The 26,388-nt window shown below is 39.2% G+C and overlaps 2 protein-coding genes across 2 annotated transcripts in view; one reads left to right on the plus strand and one right to left on the minus strand.

Moving 5' to 3' along the window:
• On the minus strand, window positions 1-25,248 carry ASB15 (ankyrin repeat and SOCS box containing 15). The gene is made up of 10 exons (XM_006202244.4): window positions 25,180-25,248; window positions 19,455-19,563; window positions 17,790-17,842; window positions 17,568-17,699; window positions 16,306-16,464; window positions 10,662-10,907; window positions 8,810-8,981; window positions 6,617-7,187; window positions 5,944-6,097; window positions 1-173 (listed from the first exon to the last, which is right to left on the minus strand). The coding sequence occupies exons 2-10, from the start codon at window positions 19,559-19,561 to the stop codon at window positions 1-3; spliced, it is 1,767 nt and encodes a 588-aa protein (XP_006202306.1). The 5' UTR covers window positions 19,562-19,563; window positions 25,180-25,248.
• Window positions 1-26,388, plus strand: part of NDUFA5 (NADH:ubiquinone oxidoreductase subunit A5) — a 205,417-nt gene that overhangs the window by 138,943 nt on the left and 40,086 nt on the right. The gene's annotated exons all lie outside the window — the stretch shown is intronic.

The raw sequence follows: 26,388 nt of genomic DNA on the forward strand, positions 1-26,388 counted from the left end.
TTATGGCAATTTTAGCGCTTGTCCATAGAGATCATACTCTTTAAATAATATGTATCTTTGAATAGTTGGTGGTAGAGAGAGCTTCTCCATTGAGGCTGGCTGGCAAAGTCGCTGGAGTCCCATAAGTCTTCGAATTTTTAACCGACATAAATGCTTTAAGGAGCAAGGATTCTCTAAAGTGGGTAGGAAAAGCAAGCAAAACATGAAAACCATATTAATGGATCGACCTTTAAGAGAGAGATTGAGAACAGTATTAATAGCGTCATTCTGAAAAACAGGCATGCGCACATTAGCAACTGGTGACTTTAAGTAAAATTCCAATTGCAGTTAAGCCTTCCAGACGATTCGTTTAGAATGTAAGCTCCACAGAGGCAGACAGTCTCCCTCTGTGTCAGGGAAGAGAGTCTGGCTCCTAAGGGGTCTTCAACTAGAATATGTTAAATGAATGAATGGACTTGATTGAAGAAAGTTAATGCTCAACTCTCCTATTTATTTTTTAAAATGAGTATTTTAGAGATAGATAGACTTCTGTACTTCCTCTCTCTCCTACCAATCTTTCTGATGAATAATTATCTGTGAAACATCTGATGCAAATGATTCCATACGTCCATGATTCAGTCTTAGGTTTGTTTCATGTCTAATACCTAGACATTTTATATTTTCAATAAAATCTATGAATGTTATTCAAATATCTGGTGCCAGTCTTTATTTTCCACTCTTACATCAGCTATAGTATAATTACAGTCCTGATCTATTATCCCAGCAATGCGAGCTAATGAAAAGGCAGCATTGCATACCAGCTTGGATGTGGGCTCTGGACTTGGACAGCTTGGACTTTAAAATCCTGGCTCTGCCAGGCAGAATTTGTATGACCTTGGACAAGTTACTTAACCTCTGTGGTCTCAGGATTCTCATCTGTGAAATGTGGGTAACAATGGGACCCACCGCATAGAAGAGCAAACAAATCAATTCATGTAGAGTATAGAAAAGTGCTTGGTACATTCAGTAATGTGAACTCAATTCAATAATAAAAGAGATCACGTTTCAGTTACAGTCAAGATTAGAAACATTTAAATTATCTTGAAAAAAATTAAAAGTGTTTTTCAAAAACTAGTGACGCAAAGTTTTTGTGACCAAAATGGGCAGAATAAACCCAGCTTTTTTTTTTTAATTACCATTTTATTTTTTTCCCCCTAACAATACGCTGCCCTATGTATACCTGGAGGAATCCTGACATCCAGTGGTTAATCATCCTCATAGCAACCAACTGACTTAACTAGTTGCAATGACGTATGACTGAAACAACAACAACAAAAATTCTTACTTGAATTGCTTTCCCAAAGTCATAAGAATTGATTGTTCTTTTGCAATACAAACACAGAACAATTAATTACCAATTAGAAGCAAAATCTATTCTATGACGGGAAGCACAGTGGTACTGAAGAAAGCACCTGTGTTTTGAAGTGAGACAGAAGAGGCGTTCAAATTATTTATTTTTTATGTTTATAACTTTGGGAAATTAATTTATCTAAGCATTAGGGGTTTTTTTCCTTTACAATCTCCAAAATGTTTTAACTCTTCTATTGTAAAATAAAATATAGATAAAACAACTACACAAACATATAGTTTCTCAAGTTATTATAAGTGATTATCAGGTGAACATCTTTAATCAACTCCCAGGTCATGAACAGAAGGACTTCCTTAGCCACCCCAGAATTCCCTCCACAATCCATCCCAAACTGCATTCCTTCCTCCCCTGTAAGGAACTACTATTCTGACTTTGACAGTAATCACTTCCTTATATATATATTTAAAATCGGTTATGTTCTTTAAGTCTATTTTAATCTGCAAGTTCTTCTTTCCAGACCCTTCTCTTCCTTTCAATTAGTCTTTGAAGATCTAAAATGCTGTCATTTCTCACAACCTGATTTTTGCTGACTGGATTTTTATGGTGTGGTTCCGTGTCCAACTGCCTTGTCTACTTGCAGACTGATAGCTGGATCCAGAGGCTTGATCAGACTCAGCGTTGATCTCTTTGGCAAAACTACAGCTGGTGCTGCATCCTTTCACCACAGGCTACGTCATGGGATATAAGCAGCAACTGATGCTCACTGATCACATCCATAGGCTTACTAGGGGCTGCAAAATGGTGGCATCTAATTATATCATATCTTTTTTATTTCTTCTTTGGAATATTTGTATAAAAGGATACTTTTGCTCATGTATTCTTTGGTTACTGGTGGCACAAATCATATACATAAGGCAGAATAAATGCTTGACTCTTTTCCTTCATTCGTTTTCAAGACAATGAATTGATTTTCTTATCCTGTGGACCTGATCAATTTTTAAAATAACACATTTAAACATATTTAATTGGTTTCAGTTCACTGAAATAATGATTCTTTCAAAGTTTAAATTGTCCCATCTTTGACCAATGGGAGCCTCGAGCTGGCTCCTGAATTCTTTTTGGTTTCAGTTCACTGAAATAATGATTCTTTCAAAGTTTAAATTGTCCCATCTTTGACCAATGGGAGCCTCGAGCTGGCTCCTGAATTCTTTGGACATGATTCTGGTAGTCTCTGAGTTCCTTGTTATCTGGCATGACCGGATACACCTGACTCACCTTGCATACTTCCTTCCCCAGATCTAAAATCATCCATTTCTCCAAGAAACTCTGGTTTCTTTTTCTAGGAAGTGGTACTTCAAAGCCACAGTCTGGGTGCTAAGGATGCTCACTGCTACTGGGCCTCTCAATATTTCTAAGTCTTTTTTGTAGACAGATACACACACACACACATATGCCTTCAAGGTAAAATAGTTTATGAGTTCACATTGGGAGTTCCAATTCAAATTCAGGACTTCAGAATTTTTGTTTAAGCGCTTCCATACTACACCTGTATTTCCTTTCTTCCACACTGGCAATCCTGGTTCTCAAGGATGCAAAGAATAATAGAATTAGAGTATCCTATGTGCTGACTACATTCCTCATTCTCAGCATAACAATGTTAATATTATGCCAACACCAGTAAAATTTCTGAGCTCTGCGAAAAATGTCTGTGTGTGTGCTCTCTCCATTTTTCTCCCATTTAAAATAGTTGTGTCATATCGACACTATCTGACGGTATAACCAATATTTCTTCTCCATTGTAACTTTCACTTAGTCTTGGTGTTCGGTTTCATGCTGACTACTAGTCCTCGTGTCATTATCTCTTTAGTCATTTTGGTTTCTCTGAAGCTTATTTTTGAGTAGATTCTTGAGAAGGTGATCAGAAGAGTAATATTGTTTGAGAGCATCCTTTTTTTCCCCTTATAAATCACTTGTTCTCATATAGTAATTTGTAATCTTCAGTTTCAAATCCTTCTTTTTCTATTACAGAAGGTTTTTTGAAGTACAAGTTTTTGTATTTGTTCCATTCCTTTGATTTGGTTTTCCTTTTCAGGAAATTCTTTTCCTTGCCTGTATTCAATATCTGTCACTGTCTTTCAAATCCTTTTATCTATTCTTTTATTCCTATTTTATTTTTAAAATTTCCTTCCATTTCATCTTCTATTTCTCCTGAGGCATTATTTATTGCATTATTAATTCTTGCTTTCATTCCAGTTCAGTCCTCATATTTGTAATTAATTTTTTGTTTTTTATTTCTATTTCTTTCCTCAGTTCTGTTACCTCATATCTGAATTTTTCTAATTCTGACTTGTGTAGTTCTTTCATGTCTTATGTCATTTCCTTATGACTTTTAGCTTGTTTTGAAACAGGGTTTCAGTTTTAATCTGTTCTAAGGGCATGTCTTTCTGTGCTTTTATTGTCTGTGGGGATGTTACTCTGTTCCTCTTTCTATTTTTTCTTATAATAAGTTTATATGGGATTTGGCTGGGTTACTTTCCTGTTGCTCATTATTATGTGAATCTCTGGAAGCATGCTTGATTCACGATAGCTCTTCTAACTTTACGGAGCTCCCTATTCTGTTGTCTTCTTGCAATGACCCAGAATATGGTGGCTGCTCCCTGAGGAGCAGGTTTCCTGGTTCTCTTTGCTGCCCACCACGTTTATGTGGACTCTCACATCTCAGTCCTACTTGATTTTGACTTTACTCCCAATGTGGGCCTTGGTTCAGAAAGGGAGCCCTGACGGGCCAGTTTCAAGACTTCATAGGGTCCAAATTATTCTGTAATTCCCCCTTAGCCTTAGTTTTTATTTATGAAAATTAGCAATGATAACACCTAATCTACAAGTCGTGGGGATTTCATGACATGCTTTACATATACATTTCAGATACTTCATATAAACTTACCATGTAATAAAAGTAACAGAAAAATACTAATAATTTGGGGGATGTATACCTCAGTGGTGGAGTGTGTATTTAGCATGCATGAGGTCCTGGGTTCAATCGTTGGAATCACCATAAAAAATACTAATCATTTAGTTTTAAAAATAGCTAAATTTATTAAGTGTTCTCAATGCTGTAGACATTAAGCTAAGCACCTTACATGTATCATCTCTTTAAATCCCCACAACTACCTTATAAGGTAAATATGAGCTCCATTTTGCAGTGCAAAATCCTTGGCATAAAAAGAATAAGTAACTAGCTGAAAGTCACATAGTTAGTATGTCTATCTTGGTCTTTTAACAATAAATAAAAAATTCCCCTCCCCTCAGTGAAACAAAAATGATACAATAAATCGCTGTTTCTATGAAAATATCAGCCCTGATTGACATATGCACTCTACAGCCGAGGAATCCTACAGAGCCCCATCCCATTCTAAGTCTGTCTGACCCCAGAGATCAATTTCTAGGTTCACAGTACAATATTACCCATTAGGTTCTCTAAGGTTCCTGTTTTAGTTCCAGGGGAAGAGCCATTTGAGGAAGATCCAAGCCTACCTCCAAATCTGCATTAAGCTGAACTATCACTCTAGCCAATCAAAGTCTCCATCCCTCTGCCCATCTACATCTTTTGCTATCGTGGTCAGAGTAGTCCAGATTCCGATTGTACACTTTAATGTGTGAGACTCTGATTGAAACAAAGTGCTTAGATGAAGACCACTATATCATTCATGTTTCTTTTTATAGAACTTTATATGTAACGAACATGGTACATGAACCAGTTCAACATTTCAGTTTCATCTTTTTGACTATAAAATATAATCTGCTACTTTGCATAAAATTTGCCTGATCCTAAAGAAAAGGCTGCTGTGGTTTTGTTATCCCATTCAAGGCTGATTTAGGTGTATTCAGAGTGCCAGAATATTTAAATGCAATGTCAAGTACTATGATGCTTCTTTAGGCTCTATGAAATTGATGTCCAAGTAGGTTCTGAAAGCTCATTTTCCAAACTCATATGTTGAAAGAGAAAACTTTTCCAATTTTTTTTCTAATTTCTTTTTGTATTTGGAGTAATTTTAGATACATCGTATTGAAACTTTTATGGTAGGATTCACTTGTAAGATTATAACTAAACTTCAAGCTAGAGAATACAAATGGCCTGCTTGTAATAGGTTTTTGATGGTAAGAATTTGTCAGTAAAGACCCAGAGAGAGCATATCAAAAAGGATGATTCTAATTCATTCCATTCGTTCATTTACTCAGTATTTACTGAGTATCTAGGCATTATGCTAAGCCTTGAGAATACAGAAATAAGCAAAACAGATGCCTGCCCACATGGAGATTACAATCTATATACTTTATACTTTTAAAAAATGAGTTCTAGTCAGAATGTTAAAATAGTTACAGTGTTATTCATTACACAGTTAAAGAGTTGGAAAGTATCAAAAAAAGCAAGAAATTAGTATCTTACATCAGAGGAAGTATTAAGGATGATTTTTAAAAAACCAGGTAATTCTGAAAATAAGGTAGCACTGAAAAAGTATCAAAGACAACATTAAGAAACTTCCCCTATATACATTCTTCATAAAAATTTTTGTAGGCAAAACTTGTGCTTTTACCTAGTATTTGACGGATTTCTGGCCATTCTCTCTGTACTTCTAGTGCCGATTTCAGCTTAGCACACAGAGGGATATAATCCATGTAATCTATTAATACACGAATAACGCTGCCTACCAAGTGTTTCATCCACGGAACTGTAATAAACTCACAGAACTGAGAGAAGCGATAAAATTTAATTTAGCAGTACTTTTAATATATCACATACACAAACAATTTTGTTATGAAAAATTACTATTCTTGTCTTCTTACAGGAACTAAAAATACCCTCCTTGTAACGAACAAAAAAGAAAAATAAGCTGCCTGTATCTGTGCAACTATGAGCCCTGACGCATGCATGGTTTTGATGTGATTGTACTCAACATTACATGGGAGAATCATGCTACTTTCCATGATCCTTCTTTCCATGCTTCTAGCCCCAGCATGCCACCGAATAAGCATAAATTATCAATTGCATACATTTTCACATTCTTCTACATTCAGTTTCCAGTTAAAGAAAAATACAATCTTTTTTTTGGCCTAGTTTTATGCTTATTTCCCCATATCACTACAAGCAAAACTCAAGAACAAGAAAAATACAAAAGTTGGAGTTGATTTTTCTTTTCTTGTAACATCCCTAAATGAGCAAACATTCGGATGATGACCCAGTAGGAAGAAGAGAGGGATGTAACTCACCGGGTTATCTTTTATGACACAAGACGTCCATCCCGGCAGTACCTCTTCCTCTATGTCCGACCACACAAACGAATTTCCAAAGATGTCCCCGTGCATGCATTCAAAGCACATCTCCACCTGATAGCCATTATTCAGCAACAGCCTCAGCATCACCTCGTCATTTAGGGCATACTGAATGGCACTGGGGAAGCGAGTGTCGTTCACGTGCATAAAATAACAGTTGACGTTAGCTCCGTGGGAGAGAAGCAGCCGTACAATTTCATGATTATTGGCCCTCACTGCCACAAGTAGACAGTTGAGGGGATCGAGGTTCGGGTCTGCACCTGCAGCCAGAAGGAGCTCCGTGCAGTGGATGTCATTATTAGAAACAGCAAAATACAGCGCAGTCTTCCGTTCATCATCGTAGCTCTCGGAAATGTGGTCGGCAAGCAGGGCATTGACATCAAAACCATTTTCAATAAGCAGTTCTAGGCACTGTACACTTTGTCCATCTGCTGCGGAGTGAATTGGTGTCATCCCACTTTTCCGGATTGCATTTTTGGATGTTACTGGAATAAGATATTTCAGTGCACTGAAAAAAAAATCAAATATCCACATGGCATGGAGAAAATCAAGAAATTAAATAAGCCAGCTCCCTCACTAGACAAAAGAATTCATTTTGTTTAGTTTCTTGTATTTTCTCTAGATAATCTTACACAAAACATTTAACCTTCGTCCATTGACTTCCTACTATTCAGTTTAATGGAATTTAGTTTTGATTTAGCTTCTTCCCATTCTAAATATTCCTGGGGAACATGCTGGATCTTACATATTTGGTCCTAGAATTGTGGTTCCTCAGGAACCCTCACCATTTTCCAACTCTTCTCTGAACAACATAATATTTATAATCAACCAATGCTCTTTAATGAAAAAAAAATAGGAAAGCTAGCCCATCTGATGCCATAGAAGATTGCTTCATACTCTTGACCATTAGAGTCATGGAGTCACAGAAGTTAGAGCTGGAAGTGACCTTGGACATTACTTGGTCCAATCCCTTTATGTAACAGAAGAGCCATATGAAGTCTTGAGAAGTGAAACGATTTGTCCAAGGTCGCACAGATGTGGAGCAATGACTAGAATTCAGGCCTCTTGAATTCTCATTTGTTACTCCTCTTTCACTGCTTCCTGAGCAATCTATGCTTTAATACTGGCCATGGACATCCTGACTGCTTCCATATTCTTTGAAATTGAATTATCAGTAACAAGAAGAGTCTCTATTGTTTCCTCAACCTTACATCAGTCCCATTGAGATAACTAACTACAGCTCATGTTTGTTACGTTAGTTGTGAATTTCTCACTTGATTTACCGACTGGACATGTATGAGAACCACAGGCGGGGATAACTTGATCCCCTGTGCCTAATTCGGAGCTACTATGTGTGAATTTATGAACACTGGGAGTAAATCCAGCTAAACTTGAACAACGTGCCACTTAGCATCAATTACGCATCATTGGCCACTTAGCCACTGCCACTACTGAAAGTGATAAAGGCTAATGATTTCAAAGTTTTTGAACTTGGGAAATATATTCAATTGCCAAAAACCAACCTTTCATGATGGGTAGTTTAGTATAATGATTATAGATTTCTATTGATGTGTTGGTCATGGCACATTTTGTAATTTAAAAATATATTCAACCAATTTTGGGGAATAAATAAATCTAAATTTATAATAAAACTTCTTTATTCAAGGATAAATTTGACATTATATTATATTATAATTATATTATTATGTTATAATATCTATAGGTATTGGTAAAATTGGGCTAATACTGATAGTATTGTTACAAATTTTAATCCTTTGCCAAAGGGGCAATTTTTAGAAACCCTGTAACTCTTTGCTAAACATATTTTTTAAAAAACCAGAAAAGTACATTTGGGTGGCTTGTGCAGAATTCCCACTTATAACTTACTTTCTTCTAAAAGAAAATCTCTTCATTGTAAGTATAGTATAAATTCAATGTGGAAATTTTATTAAGTACAGGATATAAAACAAAGGGGAAACTCAAAGATATATTTAGATATACAAAACTTACGAACATTTTGCCTTTTTCTTTTTGGATTTTAAGAGGTGTGCAAACAGATTTAGGATTATACTGTATATATCATTTTGTATTTTTCAACTTGAAATGATCATCTTATGATTTATTACTTACAGATAATGTCCCTCGTAGGCAGCTCGGTGTATAGGAAGATGCCCTGCTCTGTTAGGTACATTTCCACTTCCTCCATATTCCAGCAGGAGGGAGATGCAGTCGGGGTTGCCCCCTCCTGCTGCCTCAAACAACACGGATGCCCCGTCATCCGCCAAAGCAAGCACGTCACCTCCTGGCAGTATAAAACACGTGGCAGAGTGGTAACTGGACTGATTGTCAAGATAGTCCCCGTAAAAATAACCTGCTGTTTTCCTTTCTGGTTAAGACTTGAAAGTAAAAGTACAGAATTAAGAAATCTGTGTTTTGTCTTTTCACTAAACAAGCATGCATCATGTTTCACTTGTCAGAAAATCTTTCCGTTACAAGAACACTGAAGAAATCAACAAGTCCATTTCCATGACAGGCAAATGCTGCCAGAAAAAGGTATAGTTAGACTTTTAAAGACAGCAAGTGACACTCTGTTTCATTTCAACAAATATTTATCAACTGCCCTCTATGTGCGACTACTGTGTGTGACCCAGCAGAAAATCTAAGATGAATAAATCTATCTTAAGAAGCTTAGAGGGGAAATGAAACCAAATATCATCAAAGAACACAAACCGTGTAATATTCAAGTGACATCAGGACTAGAAGGCATGACGTAGGGGAAAGCGGTCTGTTGCTGACTGGGAGAGTTTGGGGTGGGCGACTTACGGCTATGAACCTCCAACTCCTCATCCGTAAACTAGAGTATGTGGCTTATTTCATACGGCTTATTTGCTAATTAATGAAGTTGCATTTGGGGGGGTTCCTCAGAAATGTTAGTCTTTTCCCCATAGAGGAGCCTTGAGGATTATGTGGAGGTAGCCTTTATTTACAGACGAGTAAGAGGCATAGATGTTTAAGTAACTAGGCGAGGGTCAGACAACGAGGAAGTGGCAGATGCCAATTTAAATCAGTCTCTTAATTCCTGGTTCTGTAGTTGTTTAAGGCACTTGGAGGCTTCAAAGGAAGGTGATGTCACAATCTGTTGGGGAGAATTAGGAAAGTCTTCAGGGAGGAAGAATCTCCAGAGATTGACTCTGAATTGTGCTGGAAGGTACTCCAGATGCGGGCAGGGGCCTGGCCCAAACCCAGACACGGGGAATGTGGGGTATATCTGGGAATACTGCTAGGCTAACTCAGCTGGAGTACAGGATACACAATTAGGAGCACTGAGAGACAAACCCGGAAAGGCAACTCGGGGTGATGCAGGGGGTGCCTGGGCGTGATCCAGTGGGCCGCAGGGACCCACTGAAGATTTTCTGTACAGTTTCCAGGACTGTAGCTCACCCTGAGGGAGAGCAGCTGAGTGACAGTGTTAGTGTGGGTCCTCAGATGGGGAGACTGGAACCCAGGAGAAGGGTCAGGAAACAACTGCCCTGGTCCAGGCAAGATGGGAGGATGCAGAGCAGAGGGACCGCCAAGGTGAGAACAGGTGAGAGGGGGTTGTTATAGCACAAGGCAGCTGACTGTATTTGAAAAAGAAGGTGATGGACGAATTAGAGAGAAATCCAAGCTCTCAACCTTCGCTGAGAGAAATTATTCAATGAAAAGCGTGAAAGAAGATGAATTCAATTTAGGAGAGGATGAGTGTGAGACCTTGGTGAGCCATCTGTGTGAAAAGTGCGCTGTCTCTAGAGAGAGCGGTCAGGGCTGGGCCTGCCGATTTGTAGGCCACCATGGAGAGGGTTTAAGTGAGTTACCCAGCAGGGGGCTACTGAGGGCTGGTTACAAAAGCCCGATGGCCCACCTTACACTCAGTCAGGAACGGAGAAAAGGAAATCTGAGAGGTAGGGGACGCATCTGGACCACGCAGCTTCTTTCCGTGTACCTTTGTGGATGAGGTGTTCCAGCACATCACAGTGACCATACTCGGCAGCAACACCTAACGGTGTGACTCCAAACCCGTCTCTCAGGTGGACACTGCCTCCACGGGTTAGCAGCAGGGCTACGATGTCCTTGCGGCCCTGCTTGGCTGCTTCGTGCATTGCCGACCATCGCTTGACACAGGGCTGGTCCAGGCTGGTGTTGTGTTCAAGCAGAGCAGACACCATGTCATAGGAGCCCTTTTTTACAGCTTGAAGATGGTTTTGAAAAGAACAGTCAACCGCGTGCATATTAACAGGAATACCTTAGATGGCATTAAACCAATGACCAGATCTGATATCAAAATAGGTATTAGTGGTTCCTTTTCTTCTACAAGAGAATACTGTATTTTCATACCCCCTCTATTCCTTATACCCAAATTTCCACTGTGGAGTATAAGCATGCAAGCTGATCTGCCTTTTCTTTAAGACTCTGACCTGAGGAGGGGTAAGAATTTCACGGAGAATAAGACGCACATCACTGAGACAGAATGTTGTCCATCCTCCTTCTGAACTTCCCTTTCTTCATCAGCAAAGTGAAAATAATGCCCACTGTTTGGTTGGATAAATTAAATAACGTACATAAAGTGCTTAGTATATACCAGGCACTCAATAATGATAACTATTATCATTAATATGATTTCACCACTTCTAGGATCATGGAGCGACATGCATAGATGATGCTTATCAAGTTTTTCCTCCCTCTAGATAGAGTTCCCCACACGCAAAGATAGCAGTAAATATCAAATGAACTTCTCTTTCCCACAGTCTTATGGGAGGTTAGCAATAAGGAACGTTTGGAATCCAGGTAGGTCGGTTGTTCTTAACCAGGCGAATCATGACAACTAATGTACTACATTTTCTGAGGTTCACTAAATCAGATGTCTCTCCCTGCCCCTGCTTGTTTCTAACAGCTGAAACTGCACTGTTAAAAGTCCTTTTCCACTTCGAGTTATTAATGGATTGTCCCAGTTTAGATATAAATACTTCCCGAAGATGTAATACATTTTTCTCCTACCAAAAAGTAAAATCTTAATAAGGAACAGAGCAGAATGAGTGCTAGTCTCTTACAGTCACTCATTCTCTCATTTAGTTACTACATGCTGGCTGTGTGAAAGGCACTCCGTTAGGCATCGTGGACAACAGGAAAAAGATGTCGTTCTCACTTGTGCAATTTACAGTCCAGGAAAGAAGCCTGTACTGTTTGAAGAGAGACTCAGAGTCTGGGCCTTTGCAGAGAAGGTGGGGTGGGGCACACAGAACATCCTGGGCAGCTCAGAGACCAAGTACAGAAAGGATACAAGGACAAGGCCAGGGAAAGGGCTCCAAAAGGCATAAAAGGAGGATGAAGACAAACTCTGCCTATTTCATTTGGAGGCAGGCAAGCCAGCACTGCAGTGAGATCTCAGTTTTTCTCCTGCTCACTGTCTGAAGCAGAGGCTGTTGACAAATGCCTTTCTCTGAATCACCCACCTGCCACTGGCAGCTCTAATTACAGTGAATTACCTCATCCTAGCCAGTGCTCTTGCAAAGCAAACATCACTAAGCTAAACGAACTAACAGACAACATGTCCTCATTTATCTTCTTGCTCCTACTGCATTTTTTCTACTTATTAGAAAAAACGTATTAAAATAATGAGCCTCTTCCCTCATGATTTGTTCTCTTTTTATCTGACTCAGGGAACATGTTGATTAGAGATACTGGTCTTTTTATTTGTTTTTGTTTGCTTTTTATTTTTTAATCTTTTTTTAATGAGGGTAGGTAATTAGGTTTTTCTTTTTTTAATGGAGGTACTGGGGATTGAAACCTCGTGCATGCTCTACCACTGAGCTATACTCTCCCCACCGAGATATTAGTTTTTCTTCAAGAAAATAACAGCATATATAAGACATATTCAACTTAAGCTAATTTAAAAAATTAAACTTTACTTGTAGTTTAATTTTTTTGAACTAAGAATATATTTTATTTCCCACAGAAATAATAACCCAAATCATGGGGAGTCCCTCCCCCACGAAGACATTCTTAACCAATAAATGGTTGAAATAATGGAAACTTAATAAGGCACAGTATTTGTGTTATGGAACTAAGTAAAATGTGAATGAAATAACTAATGAAATAAATATATACATATTTCATACATGTGTATCTTCAGTAAATAATGCTTAAAGGAAACCAAGCCTCAGTTGAAGAGTTAGGGAATTAGAGGATTTTGCATAGCTTATAAGCACTTTTGAACACTTTATAGCTTGCTGGCACTTTTCTTTTTAAAAAATAAATAGTTCTGTCATTTTCTTTCTGGATATATGTGTTTTGCTCATATAATTTACTTAATGTCAGCAGTGAGTTCTTTTCTGACTCCTATGACATGCAAATAGAGAAGAGAGGTTTTTCTGCAGTATCTTGACAAAGACTGGACGATTGAAAGAGGAGATGGAGTAAAGAGGATGTGTATTGATTTGTGAGGAAAAAATATCGGAAGTAAACTTAACTGAGCTGTAAAGGGCATAATGTTATGGGAAAACGGAGGGCAGAGGAACTGAGATGCTGTGCCAGACAGCTCCTTTGGCTTCCTCTGTACTGTGAGGCACGCTGGCCAGGATAATCTTGGTGGCTATTCCCAGTGGAGAAAGACGACACCAACTTCAGAGGGGTGGGCAGAGAGGGAGTCCCGTGCAAAACACCCTTAATAACTTTCAGATCATCGCAAATCAGATATCCACACTGAGCAAGTAACTGGATAACATGACTGTAATACATCAAAGTATCGTAAATAAGGGCCAGATGTCTAATGGGGGAAGGAGGCCCTGGAGGGACCAAACGTGATTTTTTTTTTTTTTGCCATCCAAGGATATTCCATAAATAAAGACAAAGATGATGGCATCCGGTTAAGAAAAAGAAAAATGGCATTACACAGAGAAATAAAAAGAACAGCAATTTTTCTCTTATCTCTCTTTTGTAAGTTAACAGACTATGAGTAGCAAATTGCAAAGTAGCCCCAAAATTCATGAAAAAAACAGAAAGTGCCATGGATGATCCATTTTCCTATGAACCTAAAAAGACTTGATGTAGGTTCCACAGCAAAGGTCCTGAAGAAGGTAACTCAAGAAGTCCCTACTCTCCAGAAATGTAGACGACAGGGACATAAGCGACCATTTCCTTCATGAGACTCTTCTCTTCTCTTTGATATTGCCATTTGGTTTTTAAAATATATTATTTCCAAATGTTAATTCTATTTTGACTCTGATAATGCAGTGATCAAGCTCCTTTCCCACACTTCAGTTAGTCCTAGAGTAGAGAAACCAACAAATGGAACTTTGAAATGCATATAAATGCTTAGTGCTCTGTTGTGGGCATTAGGCATTCAAGAAACATTTAAGTGAAGCCAAAAGAGAACAAATACGTGATAATCATGACTTAGTTGTCCTTTAAGAACTAAGTGAATTGAGGACAGCAAGCCAAGAATAGTTTTATATTGGTGAAGCGAGACAGTATACAAACTCTGGAAAAGTGTCTCTTTTTTTTGCAGAAATCAAAGACTATCATGTATAGAAACAGTAACAAGTACATGGATGTTGTTGCAAATACTCCATGGGATATGCTTTTACAAAAATAGTAGATCACATTAATGGTGGTGAAGCAACCATAGGTGAATGCTCCATTTAGTATCTGTAGAGTCTGCTCAGGGAAAGAGTTGTTTGTTTATGAAAGCACCATGTTACATTATGACATAAAGGCTGGTAAACTGTATGCAGAGACAACCATCTCTTCCTCAGAACTTCTGTTTCCCGTTTTCCTTTAGCAACTAGAAGCCCCCAAGTTTCAGCTGTTTACGGTCTATCCAGACAGAGGCTAAATATCCCGGCCTCCCTTGCACCTTAAGGGTGGCTACGTGACAAAATCTGAACTAACAGGATACGGACAGAAATGCTGGATGCAATGTCTTGGTCGTCTTCTTAAAGGCGAAGATACTTTCCCAGAGCTGCCTCTTTCTGCCTTCCTGCTAGCTGCAAAATGTAGCATCTGAAAGTCGTGTGCAACGGTGGCCCAGCCACCCTGCCAACACTGGGCCACTCATTTTCGAAATGTTGTATGAAAGAGGAATGAACGTATTTCCTTTTTAGTCATTGCTGCTTGTTTGCTTTGTGTACCTGTGTTTGTGTGCTTTGTTACGGAAGCTTTGCCTGTACCCGAACTATAATAACTGGATTGTTTGTCTGATCTCATCTGAATTTGGAAGGCTGAAAGCTCTGAAGTGGGGCAGGATAAGTAAGAAGGAATCAGGCCAGACGCCCCTATGGTGCAGTAACATGATTCATCTATGTCCAGGGCCAAGGCCCTGCCGAGCAGATTTTCCCTCCCCTGTCTGTTGATGATCCCCTCTTCGACCCCTGAGGTCACAACTCAAGAGCATCTCTTTCTTTGAAAGCTTCATAGATTCACTGCTTCCTTGTTGCCTCCATTTACTTCACTGGACTTTTTTTTTCTTCTTTTTTGGTGGAGGGGAGGTAATTGGGTTTGTTTGTTTGTTTTTAATAGAGGTACTGGGGATTGAATCCAGGACCTCATACATGCTAAGCACACACTCTACCACTGAGCCATACCACCCCCTTACTTTGAATGTACACTTTGTTATAGCATTTATTAACACCAGTGTTCTGGAAACCTCAGGAAACTGAGGCCCAGGACGACAATCCCACAGCTAGAATTTACATTCACATAACAACGCTGCATTGTATATTCGAAAGTTGCTAAGAAAGTTGATCTTAAAAGTTCTCAACACCAGCAAAAAGATATGTAACCATGTGAAGTGATGTGTATTAACTAAACTTATGGTTGTAATCACTTCGTAATATATACATATATTAAATCATGTTGTATACTTTAATACATTATATATCAATTATATCTCAATAAAATGAGGGAAAAAATAAATACACAGATCTCAGGTGCCAAAGCCCAAATTCTGACTCCACCACCCTATGTCCCTAAGAGAAAGGAAGGTTATCTTTGGTCATTTGTAGTTAACCTTATCTCTCCCTGCTTCTGCAAACAGGCCTGCCAATTCTTACTGGTCAACACACAGCGGGATACACAGGCCTGAGAAGATGCTGACAGATAAGTGACACCTTCAGGCTTCCCATCATTCCTTTGCTGTGTCAGTGGTGACCGCCCAGTGCTGCACCTGTGTGCTCAAATTCTGCTGGGGCTCCTTCCTTCCAGTTTGGCTCTATTGTTCGGCTATGGATCTGATGTCTGTCTTTGGAATCCACTTTTTGCTTCCTTATTCAGGCTCCATCTTACACAGGCAACCTTCCTTATAGCTGGCCCCTACCTACAGGACATTCTTTAGAACTGGCACTCCTGGCCTCACAAAACTCCTTATTCAGATCCCTCCTGATTAACTGATGCTGAAAGAACTTTCACATTTGCCCCCTTTGTGGGATAGAAAAACAAAATCATAGGACAGGTGAGATGGGGGTGAGAGGAGGACCTCAGGAAATGGAAGGAGATGAGGTCACATAATTTTAGCCAATACACAGTGATTTCCAATAAACACATTAAATATTATTTGTCAAATTATACAAGTCCTAGAATGAAAGGTCATTTACCAATTAGAAGGGGTGTCTCTCCGTTGTCATTTTTGGTGTTTGGCCACACTCCTTTCTCTAGTAAAGTTCTTACATTTTCCACCAGACCAGCTTTGACTGCCAAGGTCAAGGGTGTTTCTCCATCAGAGGTCTTGAACTCCCAGAGCGTCTGATAGGATGCTGAGACACGAAAGCATTGGGTAAAGTTAAGAATCTTTACTTAAAGGATGTCATATAGATCAGAACAATGCAATATTATTACACTAGACTGAATAACATTAAAAATGAAAAAGGGAAGACTAAAAAGAGTTGATTAAAGTTTAGCAAATGATGGTGAGCAGAGATAGATGAGTGTGAACTTGCTAATCAAGTTGACAGCTAGAAAACCAACATCTATGTTTCAAGGTGCTTTTTAAAAATAATGGGTTGTGGATTCTCATTTCTTAATAAATTGTAAGACAACTCCACAATCCTTTGTATTGTTATTTTAATTATATCAGAAATCAGTTTTTGTCAAATGAAGTCTGTGATTGTGGGAATGAGAAGTATTCGAATGAAGGTATCCTGTCATCATCTTCTATATCTGTCTGTCTGACTAGCTATCTGTCTGTCTGACTAGCTATCTATCTCTCTAGCCAGCTATTTTTAATTTTTTTTTTTAGCTGGCTGGCTGGCTGGCTGGATAGCTAATTATCCAGTAATTGTTATTATCTCTTAAGACAGAATTGGACAGCAACACTAAAGGCTGAAAAGCAGGGTACTCTCAAATGTGTTTTAGAAGATGCTGGGATGTGAGAAATAGTGGGTTAGAACATAAAAATTATTAATATTTAACCCTAGGTCAGTTTACCATAATAATTATGAAGAAATTAATGTAATATAAGGACAGATATTGTAAGTACTGCTTATTGTACTATATAAGAATCTTTTGGAAACTGTTAACTCAAGGGATAGCTCAGGATGAAAACTTAAAACCAATTTTGAAAAGCAAAGAGCTTTATGTCTGAATCAATTAATTCATGCTGTATATCAACTTTCAGGTGGTAATCACACCTTCTCATCAACCTGTGCCATATTTTTAGAAGGATGCAAAGGGTGAAGCCTGGACCCCACAAAAGGTGCTGGTTTTTATACTACGAGTTTAAGGCATGGGAACTGATTTTGCCAAATTGCCAATCATCTTTTATTCTACTTTTCTTTTTGCTTATTATGTTCATTGGGAACACTCCATAACCCCTCCATTTTGGCTTCAGTTTGGTCAAAGGGATTTTATGTTCTCTTACCATCCAGGACCACTTCAAGTATTTGTTGAATGGGTTGAACAACAGCTTCATGCAATGGAAACCATCCTTTTTCATCAGCTTCATCCAATGCATATTTATATTTCACATACTCCTGGAGCTCAAGAATGTGACCTAAATTAAACATACAGGCTGATAGCAAATCTCTGTCTTGGCCAGGTGGAACCTCCAGCCCCTCCCACTGTAAGTGATGCACCCATTTACCTTGCTTTATGGCCTCCACAAGCTTTCTGTTTTGATCGCTCAAGGGTACAAATCTACCAGAGAAAGAAAAATAAGTCATGTTTGAATTCATGGTATATTTCAAGGAACCAAAATGGTTATTTAGTCTTTGCACACGCTTTTAATAGTCAAGATGTACAAGAAATGCACACAACTTTTATCTACTTTAAAAATGTAAAAGTCTAAAAGTCAGACACAGAATATATATATGATACACTGGACTTAAGAGCATTAGTGATGATGAAAAACAGAAGATTGTAACACTCTCTGAGATAAGCTGTAGACAATGAAAAAAGGGTAAATAATTGGAGTCAGGGTCAGAAGAACTGGGTTCAGGTTTTCTGATTTTTACGATCTTGGGGAGGCCAGTAGCCTTCCTGGGTGGTGGTTTCTGCATCAGTGAAATGAGGAGATTAAATAGGAAGAGATCTGAGGCTTCTCCCAACTTTAAAAACTCTATACTCAATAAAGGTTTATTGCTTTGAACTTAATTGCTAATTAATGATTTCTTACTTGGGAGCGTATGAGCTGCACTGCATGTTAGAGTCTTTAATCAACTGATCTACAAGTGAAAATGGGCTAAGCATTTACTGAACAAACTCCCAGTCACTGGCCCAGCAGGTCATGATTTTAACACCCACGGCAATTCTCCCGAGTGTGTGTTTATTCAAAGGCAACAACATCAGTGTGTGTTTCATAACACACTGATTTAACTCTGTTAAGCAGAAACATCCGCTGGTAGCCTAGGTTTGTGAATGCCTTCCTGGGAACTCTAAGGTTCTGAAATCCGTTGGAGACAAGGGAAAAATTAAAGAGACCAGAAATTTAAATGTAATATGTCTATTTTTCAAAAGCTCAAAAGTAATAATTTTATAGCATGGAAGCCATTCAGAAGCACCACTAAACTTCATGATACAGGATTCCAAATACTATAATAGAATGTGAAAGTAAACTACTTTTTGTCAGAAGTGTAATGTGTGCTCTTCAAGACAGAAATTTACTTTTGCAGTTTTAGACTCTATAACTTTTGCTAATATAAAACACTAATTTTATTTATCATTTGTGAACTTCTGTCATTTGAATAGTAGATAATTAAATAGGCTTTGGTTTATATATTACTTTGTCATAAGTAATGAAAAGCTCTCAACTCTTTTCCTGTTCATTAAACTTATGGGCAAGATGGGTTAGCATTAATCTTTGTATTTTAAAGGTGCAAAAATGGAATACATTATAAAGGCTGCCTGAGTCAGTAGCAGAATGGGCTCCAGAATATACAGTACAGATTCTGTATACTCATCTATACGTTGGCAGCTTAAATAGTGCTTGCACATTCGTTCACATTGTTTATTGTCCATTTTGATTCCATATGAATTTAGAAAATAAGCAATCCTGTACAACCAAATTCAACTGGGAATTTCCCCACTAGGTTATTTCCATTGCTCCCATTTCCACCCACAGAAGATGGGGATTTATGGATGATCAGAGGGCTAACCCTGTGCACAGTGGCTCTCGTAAAGCTTTTCGATTTCTTGCCAAAAGAGAAAGATAAGCATTTTCTCAGAGATGGAAATGTCATTCATTTTTTATCTTATAACAAAATGAATGCCATAAAGAAGTTTCCTGGAGGACAGTCAATTTGAATGTTACCTTTCAGGATAAAATACAGTCTTGCTGGCCTCAATGGATTCTTGAATACTGAGCTGAATATCATAACTTGCAAGGTGATCTTCCTCAGGGTCATCATTAGTCTCCATGACTGAACATAATTTGGAAAGAGGCAATTTCTTATTATCAGCAAATGGCACAGAACAACATGCAGACTTAACATGAGAGACGCAAAATGAAAAAAAATGCATTTACTTTTTCCTCAATTAACAGACACAAATGTAGTGAACATTTTAATCCATATCATATCTGAAGCCCATCCTAACTTTTGAAACCTTTAATTACCTGCCCTTTGGGTGTCTGCATTTTCTAATTTTTTTTGACCTTCTTTTGAATGATGACTAGAGTTGGGCTTATAAGAATTCACTTTTTCCACACTTCTGATTTACACTAATTTGGCCCATCATGTTTCTCAAGACATTGCTCTACATAGCAAATTGAAGTTTAAAGCTCTGGGAAGAGAGACTGTGTCAGGAATAGGGTACAGTAAGCCTTTCACATTCTTTACTTTTATTCTCTGTCTGCTGTGTGTGCTTAATTGCTGATTTATTCCTTTCTTCACACCAGAAATGACTGGAGTTGGCTGCCTTGAATGGCATTTATTTCTGTATTTCGGTTCAACTTCTTCCGCCAGACTCTACCCTCTTTGAGGTGAAGGGCTCTGCCTCACTTACCTCTGCATTGCCTACAAGTCTAGAAGGTGCTTGGCACGGGGAAGCTTCCCAGTGAACATTTGTTAAATTAAAATAGAGAGAACAGAACGTCACAAACATAGTGGCCCAGCCTTACCAGGAAATTTGATAGCACAAATAAAGACACGAAGGAAACTTTAAATAGAAGGAACTGGGAACTTTAAGCACTGTTCTTCCTCAGAAAATACTGTCTAGTCTCACAAGGAAGTGACCAGGTTTCAAAATTCCAGAACTTTAAAGTAAAACAGGATAGGGTTAATCTGACAAAAACAGCCTTAGGCGCTTGGAGAACCCCTTACTGGCTAGCTCAGATGGGTTTGATAGACCATGTGGCGCTCTGCGTGCTCTGGGAAATCCACCTTTACGGACTTGTGCTTGTGGCCATGGAAAGATCCTTTGTGACACTTTGGCAGAAAGGCATCCTTAATACATCATTAATACATGTCAAAGGTGCTGGAACTGCTAATACAGGGAGCAGCATGGTAAGGACCAGTTTTATCAAATGAGGCTTAACTGTGGGAACTGGCAAACCATAAACAGAGTAAAAATGAACTGCTTTTGAAGAAAAGAGTCAAAAACAGAGAGGCTTTTGGACTGGTTTAGGTAATTTATGGATGGCTGTTTCAATTCTCCCTAATCCACTGACTTGTTTCAACTAAATCAGAGCCCCTATGACTGGTTGTGCAGGATGTGCACTGCACAAGTGTTCCTGACTGAGGAAATCCAGCCAAATCTCCCCTAAAGAGCTATGCCACCAAGCAGGGTGCTATGCATGCCCCAAGGAAGCAGCATCTTTTCTTCATTTGCCCCAAAGTGCCCATGGGATGCCTGAACAGAGCTGAGCATTTTTTAACACCAGAAAGTTAGACAAAAAGAAGCCTAATTATTTAGCATTGTTGGATAATAAATGAGGAGAGATAGACATGACATATTTTACCATCTAGTCTCCCAATCTTTCCCCAAAGTGGAAGGGCCTCAGGATTTGATTACTCTCCTTCAGAAAGGATAGGGCTACCATGCCTGTGATGTCCATGGTGCCTCTTGAACTTTCATGTAGCTACTGTTTGGTCTCCACTTTTTAATTTGTTTGTTTATTTTTGGCTTGTCTTACAGGAAAAGTTGTAAGGTCTGACTGGTCTCAGCATCCTTTGAACAGTTAAGATTAGGGCCATCATAACTCCATGCCCAGACCAGAGACCAGGCCTCGCATAGACTCTCCATTTTTCCCCCTGCACAGCTCTCTTCACTACGAGACACTGCTACTGACTGGCCTATCTCTTCTGAAGACAAACACAAAACCGTAGATTATTTCTTACCATCTTATTTCTTCCAAATATCAAATTAGAGGAGTGTCTCTCATTACTATTGGATCAACTGCTTTATCTTATTCAGAGAGCAAGCTTAGTAAGTATAGACATCAAAATAGTTCTACAGCTAGGTTGACTGACCAACAGAAAATTATGTCTGACTAGTGGTACTTTTCAAGCCAAAATGTATTATCTCTGTAAAAACTTACATGGTAGAGTGTATTTTCAAGGGGAAAAAAACCGAAAACACTATTCGGTGGGCAACTTCTGAGATACAGTTGACTCTTGCTTTACGCCTTCTCATTGGTCAAGGCTAGACGAGATGGGCTCAGACTTTAAGGACAGTTCTAGGTATGCTGATAGCCAAGGTGTCTGGCCTGTAAACAGGCTGCACATGAACTCAATGGCATCATGATTTTATTGTTCACTGTTCTGCACCAGTGACCTTACTGTCACCTTGAAACAGAAAGGAGAGAATGGGGATGATGGTTCGGAGGCTGCCCGTGGGACAGTAGCAGTGCTCCACGCAGCACGCTCCCTCACGCCACAGCACCCCAGGAGCCACGAAAGGTCTGTGTGTGTCCTACAGATCCTACTCAACAAAGAGACTCAAATGATACTTGTTTTTCAATTGTTTATCAGTTTATGGTCCATCTCCTCCTCCTAGAATGTAACTCAATAACAGCAAAAATTTATCTGTATCTTCAGTGTCTAGAGAAGCACCATCTCAAGGTGTGTGGAATCTAAATGTGTATTGAATGAATGAATGAGTTAATAGGTGAACACTGACATAATCTAGGCTTTTCTTTATTCATGAAAATGACCTTTTTAGTATGGAGTCTTTCTTCCAACTAAATGAATTTGGTTGCCTGCTCTGGGCTAGGCTTCATTTTTCTCCCTTCTGTGCTTTCACGTCTTCCTCCACTTCATTCACAAGGCCCCGTTCATGGTCCACAGGCCCTCCAGCCTGGCCTCAGCTGTCCCTCCCTCCCGTGGAAGCCCTTTTGCTGAAATCCTCCTTTTCCTCTCTGGCTCTCTCTAGCTGTGAATAACTCCTCTTACATAATATTTTTCCAACATCTGGATTTTCACTCAGTTTTTATTAGCTTCGCGAGTTCCTCACATTTTTGTGTTTTGTAGTTTCACTTGGACTATTAGCTTTCTGAGGGGAAAAGAATTCTTACTTTCTTTTTCCATTATATCTTTTCTCTCTACTTCCACTCTTAGTCAACTGTAGCAAATGACTGTTCTCGGTGGCCACTGGAAAAAAAAGTGGTTGACTCGTGACTAGCAGACGAGCCCTGGGTCCCTTCAGACAGCACCATCAGACGAGGAAGCTAGGGCCTTGGCGTTGCCTGTTGCCCTTCTCACAGACGTCACTATGGTGATGGGGGATTGCTCAGCTCTGGGTCAGTAATGGGATACAGAGCCTTTCACTTATTTAAATCACTGGCTTAACTCTAACCCTGTTCAAAATTTGGGCTTCCAGTACGTGAGATACCACAGACTCCTTAGAGAACTGCGGAACGTTGTTTTTGGGGTTTTTTAAAAAATATCCTTCCAGCCACCATCCAGAAGGAAGTTATCTAAGACGCTTGACTGTTTTATATTCCTAACGACAGCAGAGTATAAATGGTGAGGAAGCTCTTACTTCTACTTGGAACAATCCCCATGGAACACAAGCTTTCTCCAACCTTTCCCTGAAAGCTTGGGATGAAGTGAAGACCTGTGTGCAGGTGCACTAAGGTGTCAGCCAGTCATTCAAGGGAGCATCATTGGAGCGGAACTAGAGACATCGAGATGCAGTGAGAAAGGCAGGAGGAGGTGTATCTGCCAGCCTTTATTTAAAATTATTTAAATGAAGCACCAGCCAGGAGTCTGAGGAAAAGCCAGATGATATTCTGACATCCTTTAAAACCTATTCACAAGAGCCCCACTTCTCAGTCTGGAAAATTAATTGACCTTTTCTGGATTAACAGTTTGTCAATCTTGTTCTGGAAAAACCCACTAGTGAGATTTATTCATTCTTCGTAAGTAGCTGATTTACAAAATAATTGGAACAATCGTACTGGAAAGTTAGCCTTTTCATTTCAAGCACTGGTTAAACTTGCTTAGAGTCAGGAAGACATTTGATGAAAGCAATGGGTTCTTTCTCCAGAGGGATGAGTTTCCACTCAAAATTTTGCATAGAATTTTAGGGAACTCATGGATTCCCTGAACCCGTTTCATGTACTCCAGGGAAAGAACCTCTAAATTAAGGATTTCCAAATGCTAAATGTACTATTCAGACACCAAGAATGATTAGTTTACTTTCAAATGGACTGAGTCAAATCCTAGATTTAGACAGTGGAAAGAGGGAAAGTTTGGTGATGGTGTAAGTCTTAGAATATCTTTGGTAATAATAAAAGTGGTGGTTATAATAATAGCCAAAAGTTACTGAGGGCACATTTGGTTTGAAGCACCGTACAAAGCACTTTGCACGCACTGCCTTGCTTCGAATCCTGATTCTACTTTGCAGGTATTAGAGACTCACTGTGCATAAGTGAAAACTTGGGCTTCAAGGGTAAGAGAGCCACCCAATGTCACAGAGCTGGTAAGCAGAGTCTGCACAGAGCAGGGTACCTTCCTTTTTAGGTCTTTCCAAAGCTGCAGGAAAACAGCCCATAGTCTGTTGTCCTTAAAAGAAAACACTCTGATCTCGCTCTTAACAGCCAGCTCTTGATGACAATAACTTCCAAAAATAAAAAATAGCTTCCAGGGACACATCGATCTTTATTGCTGGCTCTGTACAATAAGGCTTTGTGTTGCTTAGGGTGGTCTGGGGTGTCCTAAACTTGCCTTCATTCTGTTCTTTTGGTCTTAGAGTCTAAACATTGCTGTCTTAAAACCTGGATCAATACACCAGTTGGTGCCCAGCTGAAGTGTCAGGGGGGTGGGATGACGTTATGAGGTATGATGCCGGGGTGAACGTGGGTATATGACACCTCTCAGCACCAGATCCTCTAAACCACCTCCAATCCACAGTCCATGCTATCACTCTACTGTTGATAAGTTTGTGAGGCTCCTCAGATCTTTCCTTGAAACACGGGAGCTCCCACAGCACTGGACCAAGGTCCTCCTTCTCCCTGAGTCAGGGTGAATATAACTTTGTTCCCTGCAAATTGGTTGGTTGGCTGGCTTCCAATTATATCCGAGTCTGTTTACTCCACTCACCCACATGCTCAGTCTTGGCCATAAAAAAATTGAAACCATTTCCATGGGTCCTAAACAGGGCTGGCCTTAAAAGTTCCCAGAGTGGACAGGTGCTTCCATGATGCAAGGAAGGACTTTGTGTTCATAAATATCACACTGCCCCCAGCACCTGTCACATTAGTGTAATTCTGTTACATCAGTGAGAGAGTCTGTCCTTTGCAGCTTATTGTCCCATCTTCCAGTGTCCCTTTCAAAATGCCAATAGCACCATACTGACCCCCAGGGTAGAACCAGGATAGTTGCTGCGGGTGGCATGGGGCAGGGAAGACGGCAGAGGATCTAAGACTGAATCTGGAGGGGGGTTATAGGACAGGGTAAGAAAAGGGCACTATAATTTGGTTTTCTCCCCTGTTTATATAGGGCCAGCCCAAATCCAACCCTCTGAGGTTCTGAAGGAGGTGCAGTTTCTGCTGGGTGGAAGAGGGACATTAATATCATGACGAAATTTTCTTTTACCTTAAAACTTCTGTGGTTCCTGAGTGACGAGCTCTTCTCCTGCAGGTCCCAGAGAGAACCATCAGGATTCGTCCTATCAGAGGGATGGCTTTAGTGAAAAAGGCATTCTCACATTTTGATTTTGTGAAGAAAACATCGGCTATCATATGCAAAACAACGCTCTTCTCCTTTTTCTGCATTTTGACCATTCGTGTGTGTCATTTTAAAGACATATTGAAATCAAAACAAACAAAACTTTGTGAAAACTTTGGCTTTTATGAGGTGGCGACACACTTTTGTTTTTTCAGAATTCTGCAGCACAAAGTTGTGAATCAGGTAAAAATGGCTTCATTAGGCTGATTTCAGCAACAGAGTCGACTGGTCCCCAAGAGATTTCAGAGGGAGGTAAAATGGTCAGAATGCGGTTCCACCCTACAGACACAGGTAACTTTTATTGACAAGTGACAAGTTATAGCAATTCCCTCTCTGTGATATTTGCCTTTTTTATCAGAGAGAAATCCTACGGATGACAGAGAGAACTAGACCAGTTCAAGAAGCATCTTTCTTAACAGCACAACTAGTTCTGCTGATAAACTAAACACACACACACACACACACACACACACACACACACAGAGTCCAGAAAATGAATGCTACTTTTATGTTGCCTGAAAATGATAAAATGCTACATTCTAAAAAAAAGATCTAAAAAGGCAAAATGGACATATTGTTCTCTGGACACTAAGTATGACATCTGGTGTGTAATAAGAATTCACTCAGTATTTGCAGAATGAATAAATAATTGAATGATCAAATATATGCTGCTCTTAAAATTAGCAAAAGAATAGGTTAACCTTGTCATACATCTGTTTTTGCCAAGTTCACTTTCAGTTTTTGAAGTGACCGAGGCTTCATTTCTAGGTAAATGCACTAGTAATAAAACGTCTCATACTAGTTTTGCTTATCTCTAGTTTCATATTACAAATTAGACATTTCTAGTCTCCACTATTGATTTCCAAGTCAGTTTCAATTGTGACAGAGATGTAGGAAGACACGTGTTAGCTTTCGAAAATGACGCTCACATAGAATAGGGAGCTCTAGATTCAGAACTACATGGATTTCTAGGCACATAAATTTCTAGAAACATAGAATGGAAAAAAACAGAGTAAGCATGGCTTGTGAAAAAGCAGCTTATTCAGAGATGTGCCCTTATCACAAGCTAGTATGATA

The sequence above is a fragment of the Vicugna pacos genome, chromosome 7 (assembly GCF_048564905.1).
Source record: "Vicugna pacos chromosome 7, VicPac4, whole genome shotgun sequence".
NCBI classification, from domain to species: Eukaryota; Metazoa; Chordata; class Mammalia; order Artiodactyla; family Camelidae; genus Vicugna; species Vicugna pacos.

Bases quoted from the DNA above. Each gene is read 5' to 3' on its own strand.
- ASB15 (XM_006202244.4), bottom strand. From the start codon at position 19,561: ATGGAGACTAATGATGACCCTGAGGAAGATCACCTTGCAAGTTATGAT. The intron at 8,982-10,661 runs GTACACGGAAAG...TTATACTGCCAG, and splicing joins GGAACACCTCATCCACAAAG to GAGGTGACGTGCTTGCTTTG. The intron at 7,188-8,809 runs GTAAGTAATAAA...TTTTTTTTTCAG, and splicing joins GCCTACGAGGGACATTATCT to TGCACTGAAATATCTTATTC.